We start from the raw sequence: 24,418 nt of genomic DNA on the forward strand, positions 1-24,418 counted from the left end.
TATTAGCCATTCTGACAAGTGTGAGGTGGTATCTCATTGTGGTTTTGATTTGCGTTTCTCTGATGATTAATGATGTTGAACATCTTTTCATGTGCCTGTTGGCCATCTGTGTGTCTTCTTTGGAAAAATGTCTATTCAGGTCTTCTGCCCATTTTTTAATCGGATTGTTTGGGGTTTTTTTGGTTGAGTTGTATGAACTATTTATGTATTTTGGATATTAACCCCTTATTGGTCATATTATTTGCAGATATTTTCTCCCATTCAGTAGGTTGCCTTTGCATTTGTTAATCATTTCTTTTGCTGTGCAGAAGCTTTTTAGTCTGATGTAATCCCATTTGTTTATTTTTGCTTTTGTTGTTTGTGCTTTGGGTGTCATATCCAAAAAATCATTGCCAAGACCAGGGTCTAAGAGTTTTCCCCTATGTTTTCTTTTAGAAGTTTCACAGTTTCAGGTCTTACATTTAAGTCTTTAATCCATTTTGAGTTAATTTTTGTGGGTGGTAGTTAATTTTTGTCAGTTCCATTCTCTTACATGTGTATATCCAGTTTTCCCAACACCATTTATTAAAAAGACTGCCTTTTTTCCATTGAATATTCTTGGTTCCTTTGTCAAATATTAGTTGACTGCTTATGCATGGGTTTATTTCTGGTCTCTTGATTCTGTTTCATTCATCTGTGTGTCTGTTTTTATGCCAGTATCATACTATTTTGATTACTGTAGCTTTGTAGTATAATTTGAAATCAGGGAGTATGATGCCTCTAGCTTTGTTCTTCTTTCTGAATACTGCTTTGGCTATTTGGGGTCTTTTGTGCTTCCATATGAATTTTAGGATTGTTTGTTCTATTTCTGTGAAAAATGCCATTGGAATTTTGATAGGGATTGTATTGAATCTATAGATAGCTTTGGATAGTACAGATGTTTTAACAATATTAATTCTTTCTGTTCACGAATGTGAAATAGCTTTCCATTTGCTTGTGTCACTTAAATTTCTTTCACCAATGTCTTATCATTTTCAGTATACAGATCTTTCACCTCTTGCTTAAATTTATTCCTAAGTATTTTATTGTTTTTGTTGCTATTGGAAATGGGATAGTTTTCTTTATTGCTTTTTAAAATTGTTTATTGTTAGTATAAAGAAATGCTACTTATTTCTGTATGTTGATTTTGTATCCTACAACTTTACTAAATTAGTTTATTAGTTCTTACAGTCTTTTTGGTGGAGTCTTTTGGATCTTCTGTACATAAGATCCTGTCATCTGTAAACAGAGACGATTTTACTTCTTCCTTTCGGTTTCTGATGCCTTTTATTTCTTTTTTCTTGCCTAATTGCTTGGCCTGGGACTTTCAGTACTATGTTGAATAGGAGTGGGGAGGGTTGTCTTGTACCTGATCTTAGAGGAAAAGCTTTCAGCCTTTCACCATTGAGTATGATGTTAATTGCATGCTTGTCCTGTATGGTCTTTATTATGTTGATGTATATTCCTTTTTTATCTAATTTGTTGAGAGTTATTTTCATGAGAGGATGTTGAATTTTGTCACATGCTTTTTCTGGATCTATTGAGATGATCATATGATTTTATTCTTTTATTCTATTAAAATGTGATGTATGTGTTAAATGTGAGGTATCACATTTATTGATTTGCATGTGTTGGACCATCCTTGCATCCCAAGGATGAATTCCACGTGATCATGGTATATGGTCCTTTTAATGTGCTGTTGAATTCAGTTTGCTAGTATTTTGTTGTGAATTTTGGTCCTTATATTCATTAAGGATATTGACCTATAGTTTTCTTTTCTTGTAGTATCCTTATCTGGCTTTGGTATAAGGGTAATGCTGGGTTTGGAAGTGTTCCCTCTTCTTTGTATTGCAAGAGTTTGAGATAGTTCTGGTCCTGGGCTTTTCTTTTCGGGAGGTTTTTGATTACTGATTCAATCTTCTTAGTAGTAATCGGTCTGTTCAGATTTTCTATTTCTTCATGATTCTAGGAACTTATCCATTTCTTCTAGGTTGTCTAATTTGTTGGCATATAATTGTTCATAGTAGTCTCTTATGTTCCTTTATTTCTGTGGTATCTGTTGAATGTCTCCTTTTTCACTTATAATTTTATTTATTTGAGCCCTTTTTCTTTTTTTCTTGGTTAGTTTGCCAATTTGGTTTATTTTTTCAAAGAACCAACTTTTAATTTTGTTAATCTTTTCTACTGCTTTCCTATTCTCTGTTTCATTTATTTCTGCTCTAATCTTCATTATTTCCTCAAAAAAGCTGTATCTTCTGCTAAGGTTGGGCTTAGTTCTTGTTTTTCTAATTTTTTGAGGTATAATGTTAGGGGTTCTTTTTAAGATCTTTCTTTTATTCTTGATTTATGCATTTATAGCTATAAAATTTCCTCTTGGAACACTCTTGCTGCATCTCATCAGTTTTGGTATATTGTTTTTCCATGTTTGTTTGCCTCAAGATTTTTTTTACATAAAAATATTTAATAGTTTCCATTGCACCAAAATACAAGCCAAACCCCGTGTGCCTGTTACACAAGATTCTGCTTGATCTAGCCTCGACCTTGTTCTTCACCTTCCCCTCATGCTTTCCCCCCTTCTAATGGCAGCTCATGTTACTTTTCACTAAAAGGCTTGCTGTTTATTGTATATAGCCAGTGTCATTATATAGAGTTTCCCACCCCTTTTTAGATCATTCATTTGAACTCTGGGTATAGGCCCCTACCACTGTTTACTCAGAAATTTGTGATATCTTTGGTTGTTTAGAACTCTTTCTTTCCAGTAAGAACTTTAAGAGGACATTGGTATCTTGGGGGAAAGTTTTTGCTCCTTCCGTGTCACTAACCAGTTCTTTCCTTGTGAAACAGAATTTAAGTCTTAGAAGCAATACAGCTTCTTGTTTGCTTCCAGGTTAACCAGTGAAAATGGTGGCAAGGCAAGTTAAAAACCGTGTCCCTTGACAGAAGTCATTTGTATTGGTGACGTATCTCATGCCACCTACATGAGATGGCTGTAGATACAGCCACCCTTTGACTCTATCTACAAGACTATTCATTTCACATATGTTTCCTTTTTTAAAGCATAAGGGAGGAAGAGATGAAAATATTCCTAAGCCTATTAACTTTTTTAGATTTTTACTCATTCTTCATCATGTCTAAAGATTTCTTTGAGTATCTGATTGTTTCAGTTTGTTCCTGAGTGAGTCATCAGACGTGGGTTGTGGTCACTGGTTTGTTTGGTATTGGCCAGTTCTTCATCTCCTCTGGAACATGTGTTCCAAGAAGACAGCACATCCACTCATGAGCCATGTTAGTATATGACCTCCTCCTTCTCAGAGAGTTGTAAACCATACTGCTTTCTCCTGGAGCAAAATTCCATCTCCTGGTAGGCTCGTGTACCTTCTTTATTGAGAAACTTGAGTGGAGATTGCTGTTACTGTTTCACAGGGAGGGCATTCATTCTTTTCTGAGAAAAACAAAAACACCTTATTCCTCTGGTGGAAATCTCGTGGCACATGGAGTTCATCCTTCTTTTCTATATTTTTCTCTTCCCTTTTCTATTTTTCTAGTCAATAACTTGTCCTCTTTGTTTCAGTGTCCCATTCACCACTTGAAATCCTATCGTTTCCCCTGGATTTAGTCCTTTCTAGGACCCATTTGCCCTATGTCATAAGCTGAAGAATGGACAGCTGCTTCACAGGGTCATCACCTCCTCCTCTGGTAGGAAGCTCTGTTTACAGGTGCTGCTTCAGCAAGAGGCTGGAGAGGGTACCACAGACACCCTGGAGCAGTACGTCTCAAACCTTCCACTGGGAAGCACCAGGTTCCCTTCTCTTGCAGTCTGCTGCTGACCAATACCAGAAAAATAAAATAAAAGAAGACAGAAAATTCAGGCCCCAATTTCTGGTTTTAGTTTCCACAGACAAAATAAACTACCAAATTGCTACAAAAACTTCTCAACGCCTACTCTCATGTGTAGATAGACCAGTAGCAGTCCATGGGCCAACCAGCTTTTGAGTACCGCTGGCCCTCAGGCCGTACTTTGAGTAGCACTGTCCAGAAGTCACTCGAAGCATTTGTCTTGTTTTTGAGCTACTGTGCTTTTTAGATCTGGTGATGTTTCACTTGTCCATTATCACTAAAATCCTGGTGCTGGGCAGTGGACACTACTCCTGAGAGCTGCTGTTTTTAAATATCTACTCCGCTATACTCTTTGGTAGCTGCTCAGCCCTTTCTTTTCATTTATAGATCCCAATAGCATCTCCTACCTCTCCATTTCCATAGAGACATTTAGTGTTTTGCTTATGTATTCCCATCTTTTTCTACTTTTCTTTCTTTCTGAAAGCAGGGGTACAGAAATTGTTTCAAATTGTATTAAGGTTTTAATTGTCATGAGACTATACTTTTGAGTAAAGCATAGATTTTGTGTTGTTTAATGTCTCTGTTTCATGGAGATTACTTACGGGAAAGTGAAATGATGGAAAATAATACAGAGATTGCAGTACAGTGTGTGAGGAATTTCAAGAAGGGGTTTAATCTCAATTCTGTGGGGAAGAGGAATGCCAGGCCATTTTTGAAATGTCACATTATCTTAGTCACCAAAATTTTTTTGAATACATGTAGCTATTAGCATTTTTGTGTTAGTGAATGAATGAAAGAAGAAGAGAACTAACATTTATTGAGGGCCTGGAATGTACTATGTACTCACATATAGTATCTCTTTTCGGTGAGAGTTTTTGCTTAATAGCATATACAGAACCACCATGTAGTATCAGAGGGCTCATTTTATAAGAAGTAATTAAGTTAACGAGGTTGTAAACCCCCCTTGGCAGATGATGATGTTATTGGTCTTAAACACTGGAGACACACTGTAGGGTTGTATAATGTGGGCACTCAGGGAGAGATGTGAACATTTTGAATCCTTTGGGGTCCTATTTAATTCATTACTGCTGTGCTAAATAAAAAATTCATCATGCCTCATAAAAGTGCCCAACTATTTCTAGGCAGTGAACTCACAATTCACTATCATGAATACAAATAGTTTGTGGAAAATCATTCAAGCACTGATGGGGGCAGGGAGGCAGAACATGAGGGAACCATCATAACTGCATTTTTCCAAGGACATCAGAGTAAACTGTGGGCCTGAGAAGATGATCCTGATATAAGAAAGCATTATAAATTATTTGATTTCTAATTTTACAGTTACATCAGTTTCTAGGAACTCTGCAGCCATCTGCTAAAAGACTTACGAAGCCTGCCTTGCTCATTAAGACCCTTGGTTCTGAACCCCAAATGACCTTGTACTGCTTTACATCTGTGATAGTTTTCTGACTCGGTCAGCAACAGAGATGTGACTGACTGACTGTAGCCTAAACATCCATGTGCGTTTTACAATGCTGAATATCTCCACATGGAAGCAGAATAGCTAAGCAAGCTCAAGGCCAAAATGTCATGAGCTTTGTTTTGTTTCTTCCTCATGTGAGAGAGGTCTCTCTTGACTCACGTGTTTTACATGAATTATCAGATTTTGTGGCCAACTTTCAGAAGCTGAGCAACTTACATACAGTTGTATTTCAATAAAAACATTGCCAGTCATGATTCCTCTTGGAGCAGAGGCTGTGTTTCTCATCGCAAGACCCATGTTTTTGGTAGTGATTGGGGCAGTTCCCAGCTGCCTGTCGGGTCAGTTTGGATGTGCTGCAGCTGGGTGATTTTGCAGCACTGCAGACTCAGGACTGCTGAAAAAAGGGTGTTCTTCTATGTTACAGAGTCCTTGTTTCATTGTATACAAACATGGCTTGCTTGATTTAGGCAGTCATACTCTTTAGGTCACTGGACCACCAGACCTTTGTAAGCATATAGTCCCTAGAAAAACTTGGGTGTCTTAACCAAGGAGATAGAGAGGTATAGAAGTAGATAAATATGTCAGTATTTGTGTGTGTATAAATGTATGGCTTTCTCTATGCTATATGACATATATGACATAGTTTATATGATATGTATGTGACCTATGATATTACTTGTATCTATGAATGCATGCATCGATATTTGTTAACTCCTGGATAAATTTATTAGCTCTGAAAAAAAACCTCAGAATAAGCCTTGCTTGTATTCCTACCTTTTTTTCCTGACACAGTATCTATGTGGAGCCTGCTCGATTCCATGCATAGGTTTTCATACTTGCCCATGAGATTCCCATCCTTTTGTCCTCATGGTTACAAATGTCTGTAGATATTTTTGGTGATGGCCATTCTGACCGGTGTGAGGTGATACCTCATTGTGGTTTTGATTTGCGTTTCTCTGATGATTAATGATGTTGAACATCTTTTCATGTGCCTGTTGACCATCTGTGTGTCTTCTTTGGAAAAATGTCTATTCAGGTTTTCTGCCCATTTTTTAATCGGATTGTTTGGGGTTTTTTTGGTTGAGTTGTATGAACTATTTATGTATTTTGGATATTAACCCCTTATTGGTCATATTATTTGCAGATATTTTCTCCCATTCAGTAGGTTGCCTTTGCATTTGTTAATCATTTCTTTTGCTGTGCAGAAGCTTTTTAGTCTGATGTAATCCCATTTGTTTATTTTTGCTTTTGTTGTTTGTGCTTTGGGTGTCATATCCAAAAAATCATTGCCAAGACCAGGGTCTAAGAGTTTTCCCCTATGTTTTCTTTTAGAAGTTTCACAGTTTCAGGTCTTACATTTAAGTCTTTAATCCATTTTGAGTTAATTTTTGTGGGTGGTAGTTAATTTTTGTCAGTTCCATTCTCTTACATGTGTATATCCAGTTTTCCCAACACCATTTATTAAAAAGACTGCCTTTTTTCCATTGAATATTCTTGGTTCCTTTGTCAAATATTAGTTGACTGCTTATGCATGGGTTTATTTCTGGTCTCTTGATTCTGTTTCATTCATCTGTGTGTCTGTTTTTATGCCAGTATCATACTATTTTGATTACTGTAGCTTTGTAGTATAATTTGAAATCAGGGAGTATGATGCCTCTAGCTTTGTTCTTCTTTCTGAATACTGCTTTGGCTATTTGGGGTCTTTTGTGCTTCCATATGAATTTTAGGATTGTTTGTTCTATTTCTGTGAAAAATGCCATTGGAATTTTGATAGGGATTGTATTGAATCTATAGATAGCTTTGGATAGTACAGATGTTTTAACAATATTAATTCTTTCTGTTCACGAATGTGAAATAGCTTTCCATTTGCTTGTGTCACTTAAATTTCTTTCACCAATGTCTTATCATTTTCAGTATACAGATCTTTCACCTCTTGCTTAAATTTATTCCTAAGTATTTTATTGTTTTTGTTGCTATTGGAAATGGGATAGTTTTCTTTATTGCTTTTTAAAATTGTTTATTGTTAGTATAAAGAAATGCTACTTATTTCTGTATGTTGATTTTGTATCCTACAACTTTACTAAATTAGTTTATTAGTTCTTACAGTCTTTTTGGTGGAGTCTTTTGGATCTTCTGTACATAAGATCCTGTCATCTGTAAACAGAGACGATTTTACTTCTTCCTTTCGGTTTCTGATGCCTTTTATTTCTTTTTTCTTGCCTAATTGCTTGGCCTGGGACTTTCAGTACTATGTTGAATAGGAGTGGGGAGGGTTGTCTTGTACCTGATCTTAGAGGAAAAGCTTTCAGCCTTTCACCATTGAGTATGATGTTAATTGCATGCTTGTCCTGTATGGTCTTTATTATGTTGATGTATATTCCTTTTTTATCTAATTTGTTGAGAGTTATTTTCATGAGAGGATGTTGAATTTTGTCACATGCTTTTTCTGGATCTATTGAGATGATCATATGATTTTATTCTTTTATTCTATTAAAATGTGATGTATGTGTTAAATGTGAGGTATCACATTTATTGATTTGCATGTGTTGGACCATCCTTGCATCCCAAGGATGAATTCCACGTGATCATGGTATATGGTCCTTTTAATGTGCTGTTGAATTCAGTTTGCTAGTATTTTGTTGTGAATTTTGGTCCTTATATTCATTAAGGATATTGACCTATAGTTTTCTTTTCTTGTAGTATCCTTATCTGGCTTTGGTATAAGGGTAATGCTGGGTTTGGAAGTGTTCCCTCTTCTTTGTATTGCAAGAGTTTGAGATAGTTCTGGTCCTGGGCTTTTCTTTTCGGGAGGTTTTTGATTACTGATTCAATCTTCTTAGTAGTAATCGGTCTGTTCAGATTTTCTATTTCTTCATGATTCTAGGAACTTATCCATTTCTTCTAGGTTGTCTAATTTGTTGGCATATAATTGTTCATAGTAGTCTCTTATGTTCCTTTATTTCTGTGGTATCTGTTGAATGTCTCCTTTTTCACTTATAATTTTATTTATTTGAGCCCTTTTTCTTTTTTTCTTGGTTAGTTTGCCAATTTGGTTTATTTTTTCAAAGAACCAACTTTTAATTTTGTTAATCTTTTCTACTGCTTTCCTATTCTCTGTTTCATTTATTTCTGCTCTAATCTTCATTATTTCCTCAAAAAAGCTGTATCTTCTGCTAAGGTTGGGCTTAGTTCTTGTTTTTCTAATTTTTTGAGGTATAATGTTAGGGGTTCTTTTTAAGATCTTTCTTTTATTCTTGATTTATGCATTTATAGCTATAAAATTTCCTCTTGGAACACTCTTGCTGCATCTCATCAGTTTTGGTATATTGTTTTTCCATGTTTGTTTGCCTCAAGATTTTTTTTACATAAAAATATTTAATAGTTTCCATTGCACCAAAATACAAGCCAAACCCCGTGTGCCTGTTACACAAGATTCTGCTTGATCTAGCCTCGACCTTGTTCTTCACCTTCCCCTCATGCTTTCCCCCCTTCTAATGGCAGCTCATGTTACTTTTCACTAAAAGGCTTGCTGTTTATTGTATATAGCCAGTGTCATTATATAGAGTTTCCCACCCCTTTTTAGATCATTCATTTGAACTCTGGGTATAGGCCCCTACCACTGTTTACTCAGAAATTTGTGATATCTTTGGTTGTTTAGAACTCTTTCTTTCCAGTAAGAACTTTAAGAGGACATTGGTATCTTGGGGGAAAGTTTTTGCTCCTTCCGTGTCACTAACCAGTTCTTTCCTTGTGAAACAGAATTTAAGTCTTAGAAGCAATACAGCTTCTTGTTTGCTTCCAGGTTAACCAGTGAAAATGGTGGCAAGGCAAGTTAAAAACCGTGTCCCTTGACAGAAGTCATTTGTATTGGTGACGTATCTCATGCCACCTACATGAGATGGCTGTAGATACAGCCACCCTTTGACTCTATCTACAAGACTATTCATTTCACATATGTTTCCTTTTTTAAAGCATAAGGGAGGAAGAGATGAAAATATTCCTAAGCCTATTAACTTTTTTAGATTTTTACTCATTCTTCATCATGTCTAAAGATTTCTTTGAGTATCTGATTGTTTCAGTTTGTTCCTGAGTGAGTCATCAGACGTGGGTTGTGGTCACTGGTTTGTTTGGTATTGGCCAGTTCTTCATCTCCTCTGGAACATGTGTTCCAAGAAGACAGCACATCCACTCATGAGCCATGTTAGTATATGACCTCCTCCTTCTCAGAGAGTTGTAAACCATACTGCTTTCTCCTGGAGCAAAATTCCATCTCCTGGTAGGCTCGTGTACCTTCTTTATTGAGAAACTTGAGTGGAGATTGCTGTTACTGTTTCACAGGGAGGGCATTCATTCTTTTCTGAGAAAAACAAAAACACCTTATTCCTCTGGTGGAAATCTCGTGGCACATGGAGTTCATCCTTCTTTTCTATATTTTTCTCTTCCCTTTTCTATTTTTCTAGTCAATAACTTGTCCTCTTTGTTTCAGTGTCCCATTCACCACTTGAAATCCTATCGTTTCCCCTGGATTTAGTCCTTTCTAGGACCCATTTGCCCTATGTCATAAGCTGAAGAATGGACAGCTGCTTCACAGGGTCATCACCTCCTCCTCTGGTAGGAAGCTCTGTTTACAGGTGCTGCTTCAGCAAGAGGCTGGAGAGGGTACCACAGACACCCTGGAGCAGTACGTCTCAAACCTTCCACTGGGAAGCACCAGGTTCCCTTCTCTTGCAGTCTGCTGCTGACCAATACCAGAAAAATAAAATAAAAGAAGACAGAAAATTCAGGCCCCAATTTCTGGTTTTAGTTTCCACAGACAAAATAAACTACCAAATTGCTACAAAAACTTCTCAACGCCTACTCTCATGTGTAGATAGACCAGTAGCAGTCCATGGGCCAACCAGCTTTTGAGTACCGCTGGCCCTCAGGCCGTACTTTGAGTAGCACTGTCCAGAAGTCACTCGAAGCATTTGTCTTGTTTTTGAGCTACTGTGCTTTTTAGATCTGGTGATGTTTCACTTGTCCATTATCACTAAAATCCTGGTGCTGGGCAGTGGACACTACTCCTGAGAGCTGCTGTTTTTAAATATCTACTCCGCTATACTCTTTGGTAGCTGCTCAGCCCTTTCTTTTCATTTATAGATCCCAATAGCATCTCCTACCTCTCCATTTCCATAGAGACATTTAGTGTTTTGCTTATGTATTCCCATCTTTTTCTACTTTTCTTTCTTTCTGAAAGCAGGGGTACAGAAATTGTTTCAAATTGTATTAAGGTTTTAATTGTCATGAGACTATACTTTTGAGTAAAGCATAGATTTTGTGTTGTTTAATGTCTCTGTTTCATGGAGATTACTTACGGGAAAGTGAAATGATGGAAAATAATACAGAGATTGCAGTACAGTGTGTGAGGAATTTCAAGAAGGGGTTTAATCTCAATTCTGTGGGGAAGAGGAATGCCAGGCCATTTTTGAAATGTCACATTATCTTAGTCACCAAAATTTTTTTGAATACATGTAGCTATTAGCATTTTTGTGTTAGTGAATGAATGAAAGAAGAAGAGAACTAACATTTATTGAGGGCCTGGAATGTACTATGTACTCACATATAGTATCTCTTTTCGGTGAGAGTTTTTGCTTAATAGCATATACAGAACCACCATGTAGTATCAGAGGGCTCATTTTATAAGAAGTAATTAAGTTAACGAGGTTGTAAACCCCCCTTGGCAGATGATGATGTTATTGGTCTTAAACACTGGAGACACACTGTAGGGTTGTATAATGTGGGCACTCAGGGAGAGATGTGAACATTTTGAATCCTTTGGGGTCCTATTTAATTCATTACTGCTGTGCTAAATAAAAAATTCATCATGCCTCATAAAAGTGCCCAACTATTTCTAGGCAGTGAACTCACAATTCACTATCATGAATACAAATAGTTTGTGGAAAATCATTCAAGCACTGATGGGGGCAGGGAGGCAGAACATGAGGGAACCATCATAACTGCATTTTTCCAAGGACATCAGAGTAAACTGTGGGCCTGAGAAGATGATCCTGATATAAGAAAGCATTATAAATTATTTGATTTCTAATTTTACAGTTACATCAGTTTCTAGGAACTCTGCAGCCATCTGCTAAAAGACTTACGAAGCCTGCCTTGCTCATTAAGACCCTTGGTTCTGAACCCCAAATGACCTTGTACTGCTTTACATCTGTGATAGTTTTCTGACTCGGTCAGCAACAGAGATGTGACTGACTGACTGTAGCCTAAACATCCATGTGCGTTTTACAATGCTGAATATCTCCACATGGAAGCAGAATAGCTAAGCAAGCTCAAGGCCAAAATGTCATGAGCTTTGTTTTGTTTCTTCCTCATGTGAGAGAGGTCTCTCTTGACTCACGTGTTTTACATGAATTATCAGATTTTGTGGCCAACTTTCAGAAGCTGAGCAACTTACATACAGTTGTATTTCAATAAAAACATTGCCAGTCATGATTCCTCTTGGAGCAGAGGCTGTGTTTCTCATCGCAAGACCCATGTTTTTGGTAGTGATTGGGGCAGTTCCCAGCTGCCTGTCGGGTCAGTTTGGATGTGCTGCAGCTGGGTGATTTTGCAGCACTGCAGACTCAGGACTGCTGAAAAAAGGGTGTTCTTCTATGTTACAGAGTCCTTGTTTCATTGTATACAAACATGGCTTGCTTGATTTAGGCAGTCATACTCTTTAGGTCACTGGACCACCAGACCTTTGTAAGCATATAGTCCCTAGAAAAACTTGGGTGTCTTAACCAAGGAGATAGAGAGGTATAGAAGTAGATAAATATGTCAGTATTTGTGTGTGTATAAATGTATGGCTTTCTCTATGCTATATGACATATATGACATAGTTTATATGATATGTATGTGACCTATGATATTACTTGTATCTATGAATGCATGCATCGATATTTGTTAACTCCTGGATAAATTTATTAGCTCTGAAAAAAAACCTCAGAATAAGCCTTGCTTGTATTCCTACCTTTTTTTCCTGACACAGTATCTATGTGGAGCCTGCTCGATTCCATGCATAGGTTTTCATACTTGCCCATGAGATTCCCATCCTTTTGTCCTCATGGTTACAAATGTCTTTCATTGTTTTCCCTTTCTCATTCACTGATTGCTATTTCACAATGTTTTCTTACATAAAGAATATTATAGTATATGAATTTATATGATTATATTATTACATAATTATATAATAACATATAGTAGATACTATTCACAACCCAGTGCAAAGTACCAGAGTATACAGAGTTAAATTAGTTATCATTCTTACCTTAACAGGAATTTAAAATTCCCAGAATCATAAATGATCATCTATAACCCCTTTCCATTCTTTATAGAAATGAATTCTGGTCTAGATATTTTGATCTAGAAATGTTTTGTTATAGGCCATTTGTTCATTAGTGCAGGATATCTGATAACCCTAGATGTTCTACTGTTTTCTGGTGAGAAGATATTTTGACTTTGAAGACTTCATATTTTGTTTGTCCAACTCAATGCATTTTAAAATTCAACATTCAAACATATATATGTGCATAAATCTCCATAGGTAAAGTACCTGTGAGTTAGAGAAAATGATGAACTAAGAATGAGTTCTAAGCAATGCTGTTATGATTTGCCAATTTTAAATGCCAGTGTTCTTATATCTAGAATGGCGGTGCTTTTCAGTATTTTGAGTACACGTGAAGAATACACCTTTTTGTCCTAAATAGAATCCTTTTACATTTTTACAGCAAACATGCAAGACATTGTCACTGAGAGTATGATTACTAGACTAATGTATTCGGTCTACTCAAAAGTATTGCCTTGGAAAATGCTTAAGATTTTATGCTGTGCTTGCCAAGGTCATGTTTAGTTGGTTCCTGTGACAGTCAACATGATTCAAGAACTAGGCTTTGCAGTATGGAGGAGGATGATAATTTAGTTCTTGATTCTCCTCAGAAATATAATATTTTTCATTCATAAAGGTTATTACATAGAGTTTTGATTTGGATAAATATGTAAACATTTGAATAAAGATCCAAATTTATTTGAACTTTAGCACAGAAGAGCCAAAGGAAATGAAGCAGAAAACCTCATGAGATAACTGTTACTTCCTGTTTGCAGCATGTTGAAATATAATGAAAACAGTCCTCTAAACTACCTTGGCCCTTGCAACTTGTCCGTACAGGTTTACTTATTTTTTCTAAAGTAGTGACTAGCTCATGAACTACTTGAGTTAAAGATCAAGTATTATGTCAGGAAAAAAATAATGAGTTGTCTCTTTTAGACAATGAGACTTTGGAGAAAATTACCCTTAATCCCAGCTTCCAAAAATGAATTATTAAAACGAGCACAGTAATAGAATTCCTGAAGATAGTTAAGAACCTGAGCTTAAAATCTTTTTAACAATTTAGAAAGAAGGATCTTCAAAGTATATTTAAAAATGATATTTGAATTACTTAAATAGATTTTAAAGTTAATAAAACTGATTCCTAGTTTCAATTTAAGTTAACCCATCTTTACATCTCAGTAGATATTGTGGGTTTACGTACAATTTAACAGCCATATGATGTAGGTCCAATCCAGATTCCAATAGATCTGCTCCTGGCGCCATTTTTAAATAGATTTGACCCTGAGAGAATTTGATGCCATTTAGTTCAGGCCATTAAAAGGTCTCTGAGGGCTTCCCTGGTGGCGCAGTGGTTGAGAGTTCGCCTGCCAATGCAGGGGACACGGGTTCGTGCCCCGGTCCAGGAAGATCCCACATGCCGCGGAGCGGCTGGGCCCGTGAGCCATGGCCGCTGAGCCGGCGCGTCCGGAGCCTGTGCTCCGTAACCGGAGAGACCACAATGGTGAGAGGCCCGCGTACCGCAAAAAAAAAAAAAAGGTCTCTGAGAGGTCAAATCAATTCTAGCAGCCACCAAAGAGTTCTCATTATTGGTTGATCACCCCCCCTCCCTCTGCTCCCACACACATACACACAAAGCAGTTTGTCCATGGTGTCCATCCTGGACCAGAACAGGATTTCCAGAGAACTGGGTATAGCCATGTATCTGAGGTTTGAGGTTTGGCTGCAGTGAGGTTCATATTCACTGGAATAAGCAATATAGGCTGGCCTGGACTTTTACCATTTTTGCCAGTTTACCTAAAAGAAAACTTAGCTTTTCATCTAAAATATGTACATATGTATTTGTGTGTGTGTGTTTGCCACTATCTGGAGCAGTTATTTTGCCCATAAATGCTTCTACTCTTCTAATAGTGTACTGGGTAGGAAGGCTAGAAATTCAAGTCAAGGAAGAATATACAGAATACATGTGAGAGTGTAGGTGGGGATGGGGAGCAAAGAATGCTGCTGAGAAAGCAGCATGATGAGAAAGCCTGGAGGTGAGTTGTTTCAGAGGCCAGACTGTAGGGTTGGAATGTGTGGGCAATGCAGGAGAGTTGGCCCACAGTTTGAGACCAGGTAGCACGAGATGTCAGGAATTTGCTGGGAGGGCAGCCTCACCTGACTTTGAAAGCCAGGGAGCCTAGAAACAAAGTATCCCAAAGTGACAGAAGAAGAGTTCCAGTGTGAACTGGTGGGTAGAGGGGAATGTAGCACCAAGAAGTGAAATGAAATGTAATAGTATATCAACTCTTTGTTCATGACTGAGGCCAGTTCAGCCTGATGGAGCAGCAGAAATGTGTCCCTACAGTTCACCGGCCTTTAGATAGTTAAACCCTGAGAACGTTGGAAAACGTAGCTCAGGAACTTTACACAATGGAGGATGTGTTAAGGGACTATGCCCTTTGGAGGGAGGGTATTGCAAAGATGAAAAGACTGATGTTTCTCAGTTACAGTCTTTAAAAGGAGACTGCAGAAATCCGCCATCACAGACCACCAGAGAGTCCACTTGGACCCATTCTCATTACCCAGAAAGCAAACTGGAGGGAGATTTAACTCCAACCATTGAAGAAGTACCCAGCATCCTACCACAATCCTCAGGTCCATGAGATCGTCTGCTTCCTCTGTACCATATTTGCTAGCACTCCCTTGAGAACTTTATGGGGCCTGCATAGATTCTTGGTTCCCTGTGGCTCCTGTTATTCGTTGATGCTTTGGGGTTGTATATAGGCCCTGAAGCACACGTTGGGCAAGGCGCCCAAGGTCGCATTCCAACTGTTCATTTATTATTTCTTCAGTGGTGGGAAATGGGCTGGAAGTCACCTGCAGGTCTCCCTGTGAGAAAGACCAGCGTTGAGATTTGTCCCCTTACACCCATAGGTAGGGGTACTGCCACTCACACTTGGGGAAGGCTTTCCTGCCCTCAGACAGTGGCACCAGAGCAAAGAACTTGCAAGAAAGCAAGATTTGGGGAGATTGGTTTTTCTTGCCTTGACTGCCTGGACCTGGGCCCATGTTTTATTCTACTGACATTTAATAGTTGAGTATTTCCCAGATCCTGATTATGGAACATTAGAACTAAGACAGTTGAATGAGAAACAGATTCTATGGCAAATAAGTTTGGGAGATGGTGCATTCTCCCTCTTTTTCCAGAGTTCCACAATGCACATTCTCCTTTAAGAAGCCATTTAAAAAGGAAACCTATTTCACTTCATCTAACTTACTGTGGCCCCAAATTCATTTGACTTTAGACTTCATTTCCCCTGAATATCTGTTATCATTCCTTGGAACTCAGTATTAAAAGGATCAGGTTCTCGGAAACAGGTGCTGAGAGGAGACATGTACTAATAGGAGAAGGATAAAACCAAATTTGGCCCACCTTACCAGTTTGAGCTAAGAATTCTTCATATGCCTCCGGTGGCCTGCTTCTTTTAGCAGGGAACTTGTTCTACGAGTGAAAAACAACTAGAAGATGCTCTGGAAGGTCTGTATTTCTTGTATTCAAATCCTTAAGATTAGTTGCTTAGTTTTTTAATCAATTTGAAGAGTAATTAATTTAATCTGATTGTAAGCAAACCAGTTTGATTTAGAAACTATTTTTGAGGAAGGGCAGTTCTTTTAAATTTAAAAAATACATCTGATAAAGACATCCAGGTTATCAAGTTAATTGTGACTTGAATCACCTATGTATAATATAGTAATTGTATATAAATGATTGCTTTTTTAAAAAAAATTATTTTTATTGAAGTATATTTAATTTACAATGTTATGTTAGTTTCAGGTGTACAGCAAAGTGATTCACTTATATATACATACATATACACACACATACATATATATATTCTTTTCCAGATTCTTTCCCATACAGGTTATTACAAAATATTGAGTATAGTTCCCAGTGCTATACAGTAGGTCCTTGTTGTTTATTTTATATATAGTAGTGTGTATCTGTTGCTCCCAAATTCCTAATTTATCCCTCCCCTCCTTTCCCCTTTGATAACCATAGTTTGTTTTCTATATGTGTGAGTCTGTTTCAGTTTTGTAAATAAGTTCATTTGTGTCATTTTTTAAGATTCCACATGTAAGTGATATCATATGATATTTGTCTTTGTCTGACTTACTTCACTTAGTATGATAATCTCTAGGTCCATCCATGTTGCTGCAGATGGCATTATTTCATTCTTTTATAGCTGAGTAGTATTCTGTTGTTTGTATATACCACATCTTCTTTGTGCATTCATCTGTCGATGGACGCTTAGGTTACTTCCATGTCTTGGCTATTGTAAATAGTGCTGCAGTGAACATGTATCTTTTCGAATTATGATTTTCTCCAGATATATGCCCAGGAGTGGGATTGCTGGATCATATAGTAGCTCTATTTTTAGTTTTTTAAGAAACAATTGCTTTAAGAAGATAGTCCTCCTCAGATTTTGTTGGCTATGTTTACTCAGCCAGTTTTTTAGCAACCCAGTGATAACCTTTAAGCACAATTCCTGTTATATCTGAATCAATGACATGTCTGAATAGAAAGCATGAATATTTTAAAAGGTTTCCAAAACATTCTTTGCTCCCAGGAGTGAAATCATTTGAAAACACTGTTAGTGGGCCTTCTCTCCCAAATCTTTTCCCCTGAAAGTTGAAAAAAAATTTTCTGCTTAATTTATTAATATGGCTTGTTTTCATCCACAGAGGCCAGCAAGCTTGTTATGTCCTACGTAGCAGCTGTTTGTGGAAAAGGAGCAGAAGTTAATCAAGTCAAAGAACAGCTTTTACAGTCCAACCCAGTCCTGGAAGGTAGGATTTTCTGTATACATTGGGTCAGTGTGACTCGAACGGTAAATCCAGTTTTCAGGGCACTTCCGGCACCTGGTGTGCTGGGAGGTGGGCTGGGAGGGGGAGAGTCAGGCCCAGACCTGCTGAGCAAAAGGTAGCCGCATCCTAGGAACTCCTGGCTTCACGCTCTTGAAGGAGGGAACGTTTTACTCATGTAAAAGGAGCTCTCCCGCTTGCAGTCATTTTTCTCCCTTTTAATTTTTATTTGAATTACTTACATTTTGCTTAATAATAATCAATTGATATTTGCATTTGACTTGACAGCTGGGAGAAACTTGGTGGAAAAGAGCAATGTGAGGGCAGTGCTATTTTATCATTCAGGATAACACCCATGGCTGGTGATTTGTGTTGTCAGGGAAACCAAGGCTATGCCAGAGAAATATTTAAGGACCAGTTTTCTCAGGGTTACAAAAAGCCTAAACCTGACTTTAGAGCCCAAATTCTGTGGTTGGCCATCTGTGTCTGTTAGTCAGCTGGGGCTGCCATAACAAAGTACCATAGATTGGGTGGCTTAAACAACAGAAATCTATTTTCTCACACTTCTGGAGGCTTAGAAGTCTAAGATCACCTGCTGGCAAGGTAAGTTTTCTTCTGAAGCCTTGGCTTGTAGGCAGCTGCCATCTTGCTGTGTGCTCACATGACCTCTTCTTTGTGTGTGTATGTGGGAGGGGGAGGGGGGATGATGGGCAGGTGGGTGCTGACTCCTGGCCTCATCTAATTACCTCCCAGAGGCCCCATCTCCAAATACCATTACGTTGGGGGTTAGAGCTTCAAAATATGAATTGGGGGGTGGGGTCGGGTAGGGACACAAACATTTAGTTCATAATACCATCAGAAAACAAAGCCAGAGATAAGTCCCCTTCTGCCATGGAGGTTGGCATAAACCATCAGTATAAACCATCCTTATGTTGGAAACAGTAACTCAAAGCCTCTTCCTATTGCTGGAAAGCCCTTTGCCTTGCTTTATATTGTAAGCATGCCAGTGTTGTCATTTAACACAGTTGTTGGGGTAGAGTAAGTTTCTCAACCTTGGTGCTGTTGACATTTTAGACTGGATAAGTCTTTGCTGTGAGGTGCTGTCCTGTGAAGTGTAGGATGTTTAGCAATATCCCTGGCCTCTAACCACTGGGTGCCAATAGCACCCCTGCCTCTAGTTGTTACCATTGAAAATGTCTCCGGACAATGCCAGATGTCCCCTGTGGGAATCAAGACCACCTTGATCAGAACCTCTGGTCTAGAAGAGTAGTTTGGTTCAGCCCTTTGTTCGAAGTCATGGAAGGTCAAGATTTAACATGGATTAAAGCAGAACTGCTCTGTGGGGGGAGACCCCCCCCTCCCCGCCCCAGTATGGAGGAACAGAACCCTGCCCGTTGTCTTTGTTACTCAGGCCTAGTCCCTCCTTCCACTTTATTACAAGGAGGCACCATGCATCTTTATCCTCCAGACAGTGAAATAAAACTCATGAGAATACTTTGCTTGTGAGAAGCAAAGGCCAGAACACCTGTTACATTGTTATTGATCTTTCTTCCCCTTCAGGACCTTAACAAATAAAGAAGCTATTATCTTTATCTTATTATTCCAGTCTTTTACTTTTTGCTTACTGTCTTTTGCTTTTAGTTAGGATGCTATACATGTGTTATATTTCTATAGATGCTTATTTTAAGAATGCTGTGATCTAAAGGAGAAACACTGTGGAATGCTATAGCTTGCATCTGTGATTAGAATCTGGCCCTTTATTCAATGGTATTTGAAACTAGGCCCCAGTGCAGGAACTGGGAGAAATGTCTACTGTGGGCATGTATTATCTTTTGTGGGAATTCTTTACTTTTTAACTGGAGCTGCTACTGTAAATGAACATTTAGAAAAATGAACTTAAAAAAAACAATTGAGGGCTTCCCTGGTGGCGCAGTGGTTGAGAATCCGCCTGCCGAAGCAGGGGACACGGGTTCGTGCCCCGGTCTGGGAAGATCCCACATGCCGCGGAGCGGCTGGGTCCGTGAGCCATGGTCACTGAGCTTGCGCGTCCGGAGCCTGTGCTCCGCAACGGGAAAGGCCACAACAGTGAGAGGCCCGCATACCGAAAAAAAAAAAACAATTGAGGAATGTGTCTCAAGTGTTCTATAATGGAACACTTGTTTTTGATTCTGTGGCTCACAGTAAAAGACTTTAGTGTTTAGAGCTGTGTTTAGTAATGTGCAACTCAGATTTGTTTGATGAAAAGATGGTTTATGGCTTGCAAATGGCACCCTGAATAAAGTTTTTTTGAAGCAATTCCTTCACTTGCCCTTGACCTTCAAGCCACAATAAACTCTCCTTTATGTGTCAGCATCTCGTGCTGGACTTCGGGGCTGTGCAAATTAGTTAATTGGCATCCCTGCGTGTTGACACCCACCACAAAGATCTAGCCTATGAAAACACGAAAAATGTCGTGGTCTTCATGATGACTAGGTCAACACTCACCATTATCAAGGTTGCATTTATTAAAATCCTTTAGCTGGTGGTGGACGTAGGATAAGGATGTGAACCTCTTCAGCATCCTTTTTTGAGTGTTTCGCATGTGCAGGTTTCCTTACATAATATAACGTCTCAGCTTATTTTCTGTTGAAGAGAGAATTTGGTGTCGGGGACCTACAAAACCATACCCATCCATTCCAAGTGGAATCTCTGAATCAAAGAACTTGCCCTGTGTTGACTTTAAATTTTGTCTTAACTAGCAGGAGCCAACTATTTTTTTTTTTTTTTACAATCAAAAACATAAAAATACTAGCTAATGTGAAATATAACACAGCAGGTTTGGCTATTGAATATCCACAGTGAGCGTTACACATCTTGATCAGGTGATTGCTTTCAAAACTTGAACCAGCTTTTAGCCATTGTTAATCATGTGAGCTCTTGTTACGCTAATCTTAATTTAATGAAGTTGTGGAGGCTTCCAGGGATTTGATGCCCGCCCTCTTAATTTAAAGATTCATTTCTGTTTGCCGCATTATCGTGCATCACTCTGCAGTCCTTGATGGCTGCCGTGTGGCCCACGGATCCCAGTAACAGCCTCGGGGTGGGGTGGGAGGGTATTGTTAGAGAAGCAGAATTTCATGCCCATCCCTTGACTCATTGAACCAAAGTGTGCACTTGAACAAGATCCTCAGGTGATTGGTTTACACGTTAAAGTTTGAGGTGCACTGCTAGGCTTCAGAGCATCAAACAGGGATCCCCTCTTCTTAAACGACTTAAATTTATTCCACTTAAATCCTCTACTACCAAAGCCCAGATTAATTTGCTCCTATCTTGTGCACAAGCTTGATGAAGCAGTCATTTTACCTCATGACACTGAAATACCTTTGTCAAACAGGAGCATTCTGTGCCTGGGGCAGTGTCATCCCTGTGGTTCTTATGTGCTTTCATTTGAAAGGGCGTCCTGTGGGATATTCTAGCTCCTCGAAGCAGCTAAGATTGGGAAAAACTTGGATTTTTGCATTGTGGGCTGATTTTTTTTTTTTTTTTTCTGGAAAGTTTCACTTAGGTCTGATGGACATAAACTAATGAAACTATATGGTATTAGCCTATTGGAAATGATGTTACTATATGGTATTCTTAGCCTATTGGAAATGATGTTAGTTTCCCAGTCTCTTACTCTTTTTGTATTTCAGTTATATATTTAATCACATTTAAATACCTTTTATTTCGAAGTTAAACAATTTAAAGTTTCTCATGCCTTTTTCCACCTGAAAACCTCATCAATTGAGTTTCATAAAACCTTTCTTAATGTTAAGTAGTCACCTCTAAAATAACCTTATTCATTGTTAATAATGGGAGAAGAGCACAGAAGCCCTGCTTGCTCGCCATTCAGCTGACTACTATCAAAACAGTTAAAATGTGTTGAATTAGACAGGATTCAGTTTACAGTAGTACTTGAAAAAAATTCTGTGAATCGTAGGAATGACTCTTTCTATGAACTTATAAAAAGACATGGAAGCTTTAGCAGCTTATTAAGACTCGTGTTAAGTAGTTTCTATGGAAATTTTCTGGACAGAAATGTCATTGCTACAAGTTGCATTTCTAGGATTTATGGATGTCAAATATTACATTTGTTTTATTTTTTGGCTTGAAATTAATTTTCTGTCACTTGACCACACATCTATTTCTTTCCTACCAGCATTTGGAAATGCCAAGACTGTAAGGAATGACAACTCCTCTAGATTTGTAAGTATTTGTATAAGCATAAGTGTTAACACTAATATTTAGCTCATGTGTGTTTAAACAACCAGTAGATGTTTAATATTTCTTAATACACACATTTAAAAAATAAGAAACACCATATTGAGACATAGGGTAAAAGTTCTATAAGGACTATTTTTCTGCTTTCTGGAATTTTCCTTTTTAATTCTTCTTGGAGTGACAGGCTATCTTTTTTCTCATGTTTTCTTGTCATCTATCATAAAATTCCATGAGCAATTTAAATGAGGCTGTTTAGAGTAACTCTTTACTAATGTGAGTTTTGATATTTAGAAATCATAATTAAGACTCAGAAATTCCATAGAAACAAGGGTAAACTAGGTGTCAAGTTTGTATACTCTACAGCTCTTGTCCGTTCTTCAGTGGGGCCAGAAAGGATGGAGGTGTATCCTAAAACTTTATAGAGGTAAAATCAATAAGTTTGGCAGCTAATGGGGGGTGTGGGGAGGCCTGAATAGTAAAAACTGAAGCTAATTGATGTTTCGAGTCTGGCTGAGTTGGAAAATGCTAATTCCCATAGTAGAAACCTTTCCAGCCTCATCTCCCACCTCTGCAGTGTGCACTCTGGCACATCAGCCCCTGGGTCTCCCCATCTGTGCTGCCTTCTTTCCTGCCTCTGGTCTTTACAGGGACACACACTGCCTGGAGGCAGCTGGGGGAAATATGTTGAGTGTGATGGTGGCATTTTGAAATCGATGGCTTTTTTTCTATAGTTGAGCCAGTTTTATAAATTTCATAATAAAAGATCATTTGCTTTACAAGCTGTCTTTGCATATACATTACTTGGGACCATTATTGATGGTCGTCCGTGCCTCGCTGCCAGAGACCCTTCCTGCATCCCCACACCTCCAACTCCCCAGCTTCTTTTAGACCCCTTTTTGCTTTTTTCTCATTGGCGTTATGCTGTGCTTAAGGCATGCAAATGACCTCAGGTGGAGATAGTTTTGATAGATTGGAAAGTGGAAGGCTAAGGTTCCTAATTCCAAGGCAGTGAATTTTTTCCATTGGATTAGCCCCTTAAGTTGTTAAAACTGATGTGAGCCATGCCTTTTCCTGTTGTGGTAACATGACTAATCTCATTACATAAATAGAATTAGATGCAAAGTGTGGGCAGATAGAAGTAATTCCAATAGATCAAGCTTCTTTATGGGATAGAGATTTTAATTTTGCTATTGGTAAATCTCATATACACACACTTTAAAAAAAATACTTGCAAATATATTTAGTCTGTAGGCCGTAAAAATACAGAAAACCGTATTGCTTAAAGAGTCACTGGTACTTAGAGACATCGGAAAATCTAGCGAAAGGCTTGGCAGGTGATTTGGCTTGTTAAGTAACTTCAGAGAAATCCTATCATAACACGGGTATTAGGATATGAGATTAATACTTGATTATAGGCTAAATCATTTCATGCCCAGTTTTTAGTAATTTCTCTGCTTTGTGGGTGTGACTTTGACCAGTAGTACACTCAAGTCTATGTTATAATATTATAGTAGGACTCTACTGTATTTAAAATCACTACTGTATATATAACAGAGGTTTATGACTCCAGGGAAATTACATTTCCTTCAACTGTGTTTGACGGGTTAACTCCAAATAAATTTTTTGATCTCTTTGCTGAGAAATCTGGGAGACCCTGCACCTCATTGTAGCTGACAGTGTGGACCACTGTTCCCATGGAGGTGCCTCACAGTGACCCTTACCCCAGCACTTTAACTTGGCATATTGAGCTTCTAGTAAAAGAGACTCATTGCTTTGGGGAAAAAAGAAAAAACAGTTTAAGGCTTCGAACATCACTGTTCTCAACTAAGGACTTTGGAGGGGGATTTTGTTGAGTGTCTGCGGTGTGCCAGGAGCTGAGTGGGGCACTGGAGAGTGTGAGAGAGAGTGCTCTAGGGTCTGGAAAATCTCATTACCACTCCTGTCATTCAGTAAGAATAGAAACACACACACAATTCATTCATTTGTTTGAAACCTCCGGGTTTTCTTTTAAACATAGTTAAACTTAGGTCTCCCTGCATATCCTCTTGCAGCCTGCAGTCTTTTCCCCACCAGTAGCCGGAGTGATCTTTACAAGCTGCCGTCCCCTGCCGGCTGACAGCCTCTGCGGTACCCTTGCACCTAGAATATAGCCTGGGCTCCCCCAAGCCTCCCCACGCAAGGTGGGCCGGCCCAGCCTTGCCCGGCTCCCTGGGCCTCAGTCACACAGGCCTTCGTGACTGGCAGGTGTGCCGAGTGCTTCCTGGACTTGGGCCTTTGCTGTTGCCAGTCCTTCTACACCATGCATTCTGTTCCCAGATCTTTGTATGGCTGGCGTCTTGTATCATTTAGGTCTTATCTCAGATGTCACTTCCATGATGCCATCTGTAGACTCTGTGACTTCATCCCATTTTCATGTTTTTAAGCATTCAGCAGTCTCTGGAGTCACTGTGCTTCCTTCCCCCGTTTACATCATCATTGGCCCTGGAGAGTAGGAGTGGAGGAAGCGAGCACCTTGGCCTCTTGTTCACTGATGTGGCCCCAGGAGCTACAGCAGGGCCGGTGCCATAGTGGACACTCAGAAAACATTGATTTATTGATGAATGAATACCTTTCTTTTTTTTTTTTTTTTTTTT

General features: G+C 38.6%; 1 protein-coding gene across 4 annotated transcripts in view; it reads left to right on the forward strand.

Annotated features, from left to right (window-relative positions):
• Window positions 1–24,418, forward strand: part of MYO1B (myosin IB) — a 193,759-nt gene that overhangs the window by 95,319 nt on the left and 74,022 nt on the right. For all 4 annotated transcript variants that reach the window (XM_007108448.3, XM_055089170.1, XM_007108449.4 and 1 more), the window contains exons 5-6: window positions 17,427–17,531; window positions 21,724–21,770. In XM_007108448.3, coding sequence (XP_007108510.1) covers window positions 17,427–17,531; window positions 21,724–21,770 — 152 coding nt within the window. The remainder of the gene's footprint in view (window positions 1–17,426; window positions 17,532–21,723; window positions 21,771–24,418) is intronic.

The sequence above is a fragment of the Physeter macrocephalus genome, chromosome 2 (genome assembly GCF_002837175.3).
Source record: "Physeter macrocephalus isolate SW-GA chromosome 2, ASM283717v5, whole genome shotgun sequence".
NCBI lineage: Eukaryota > Metazoa > Chordata > Mammalia > Artiodactyla > Physeteridae > Physeter > Physeter macrocephalus.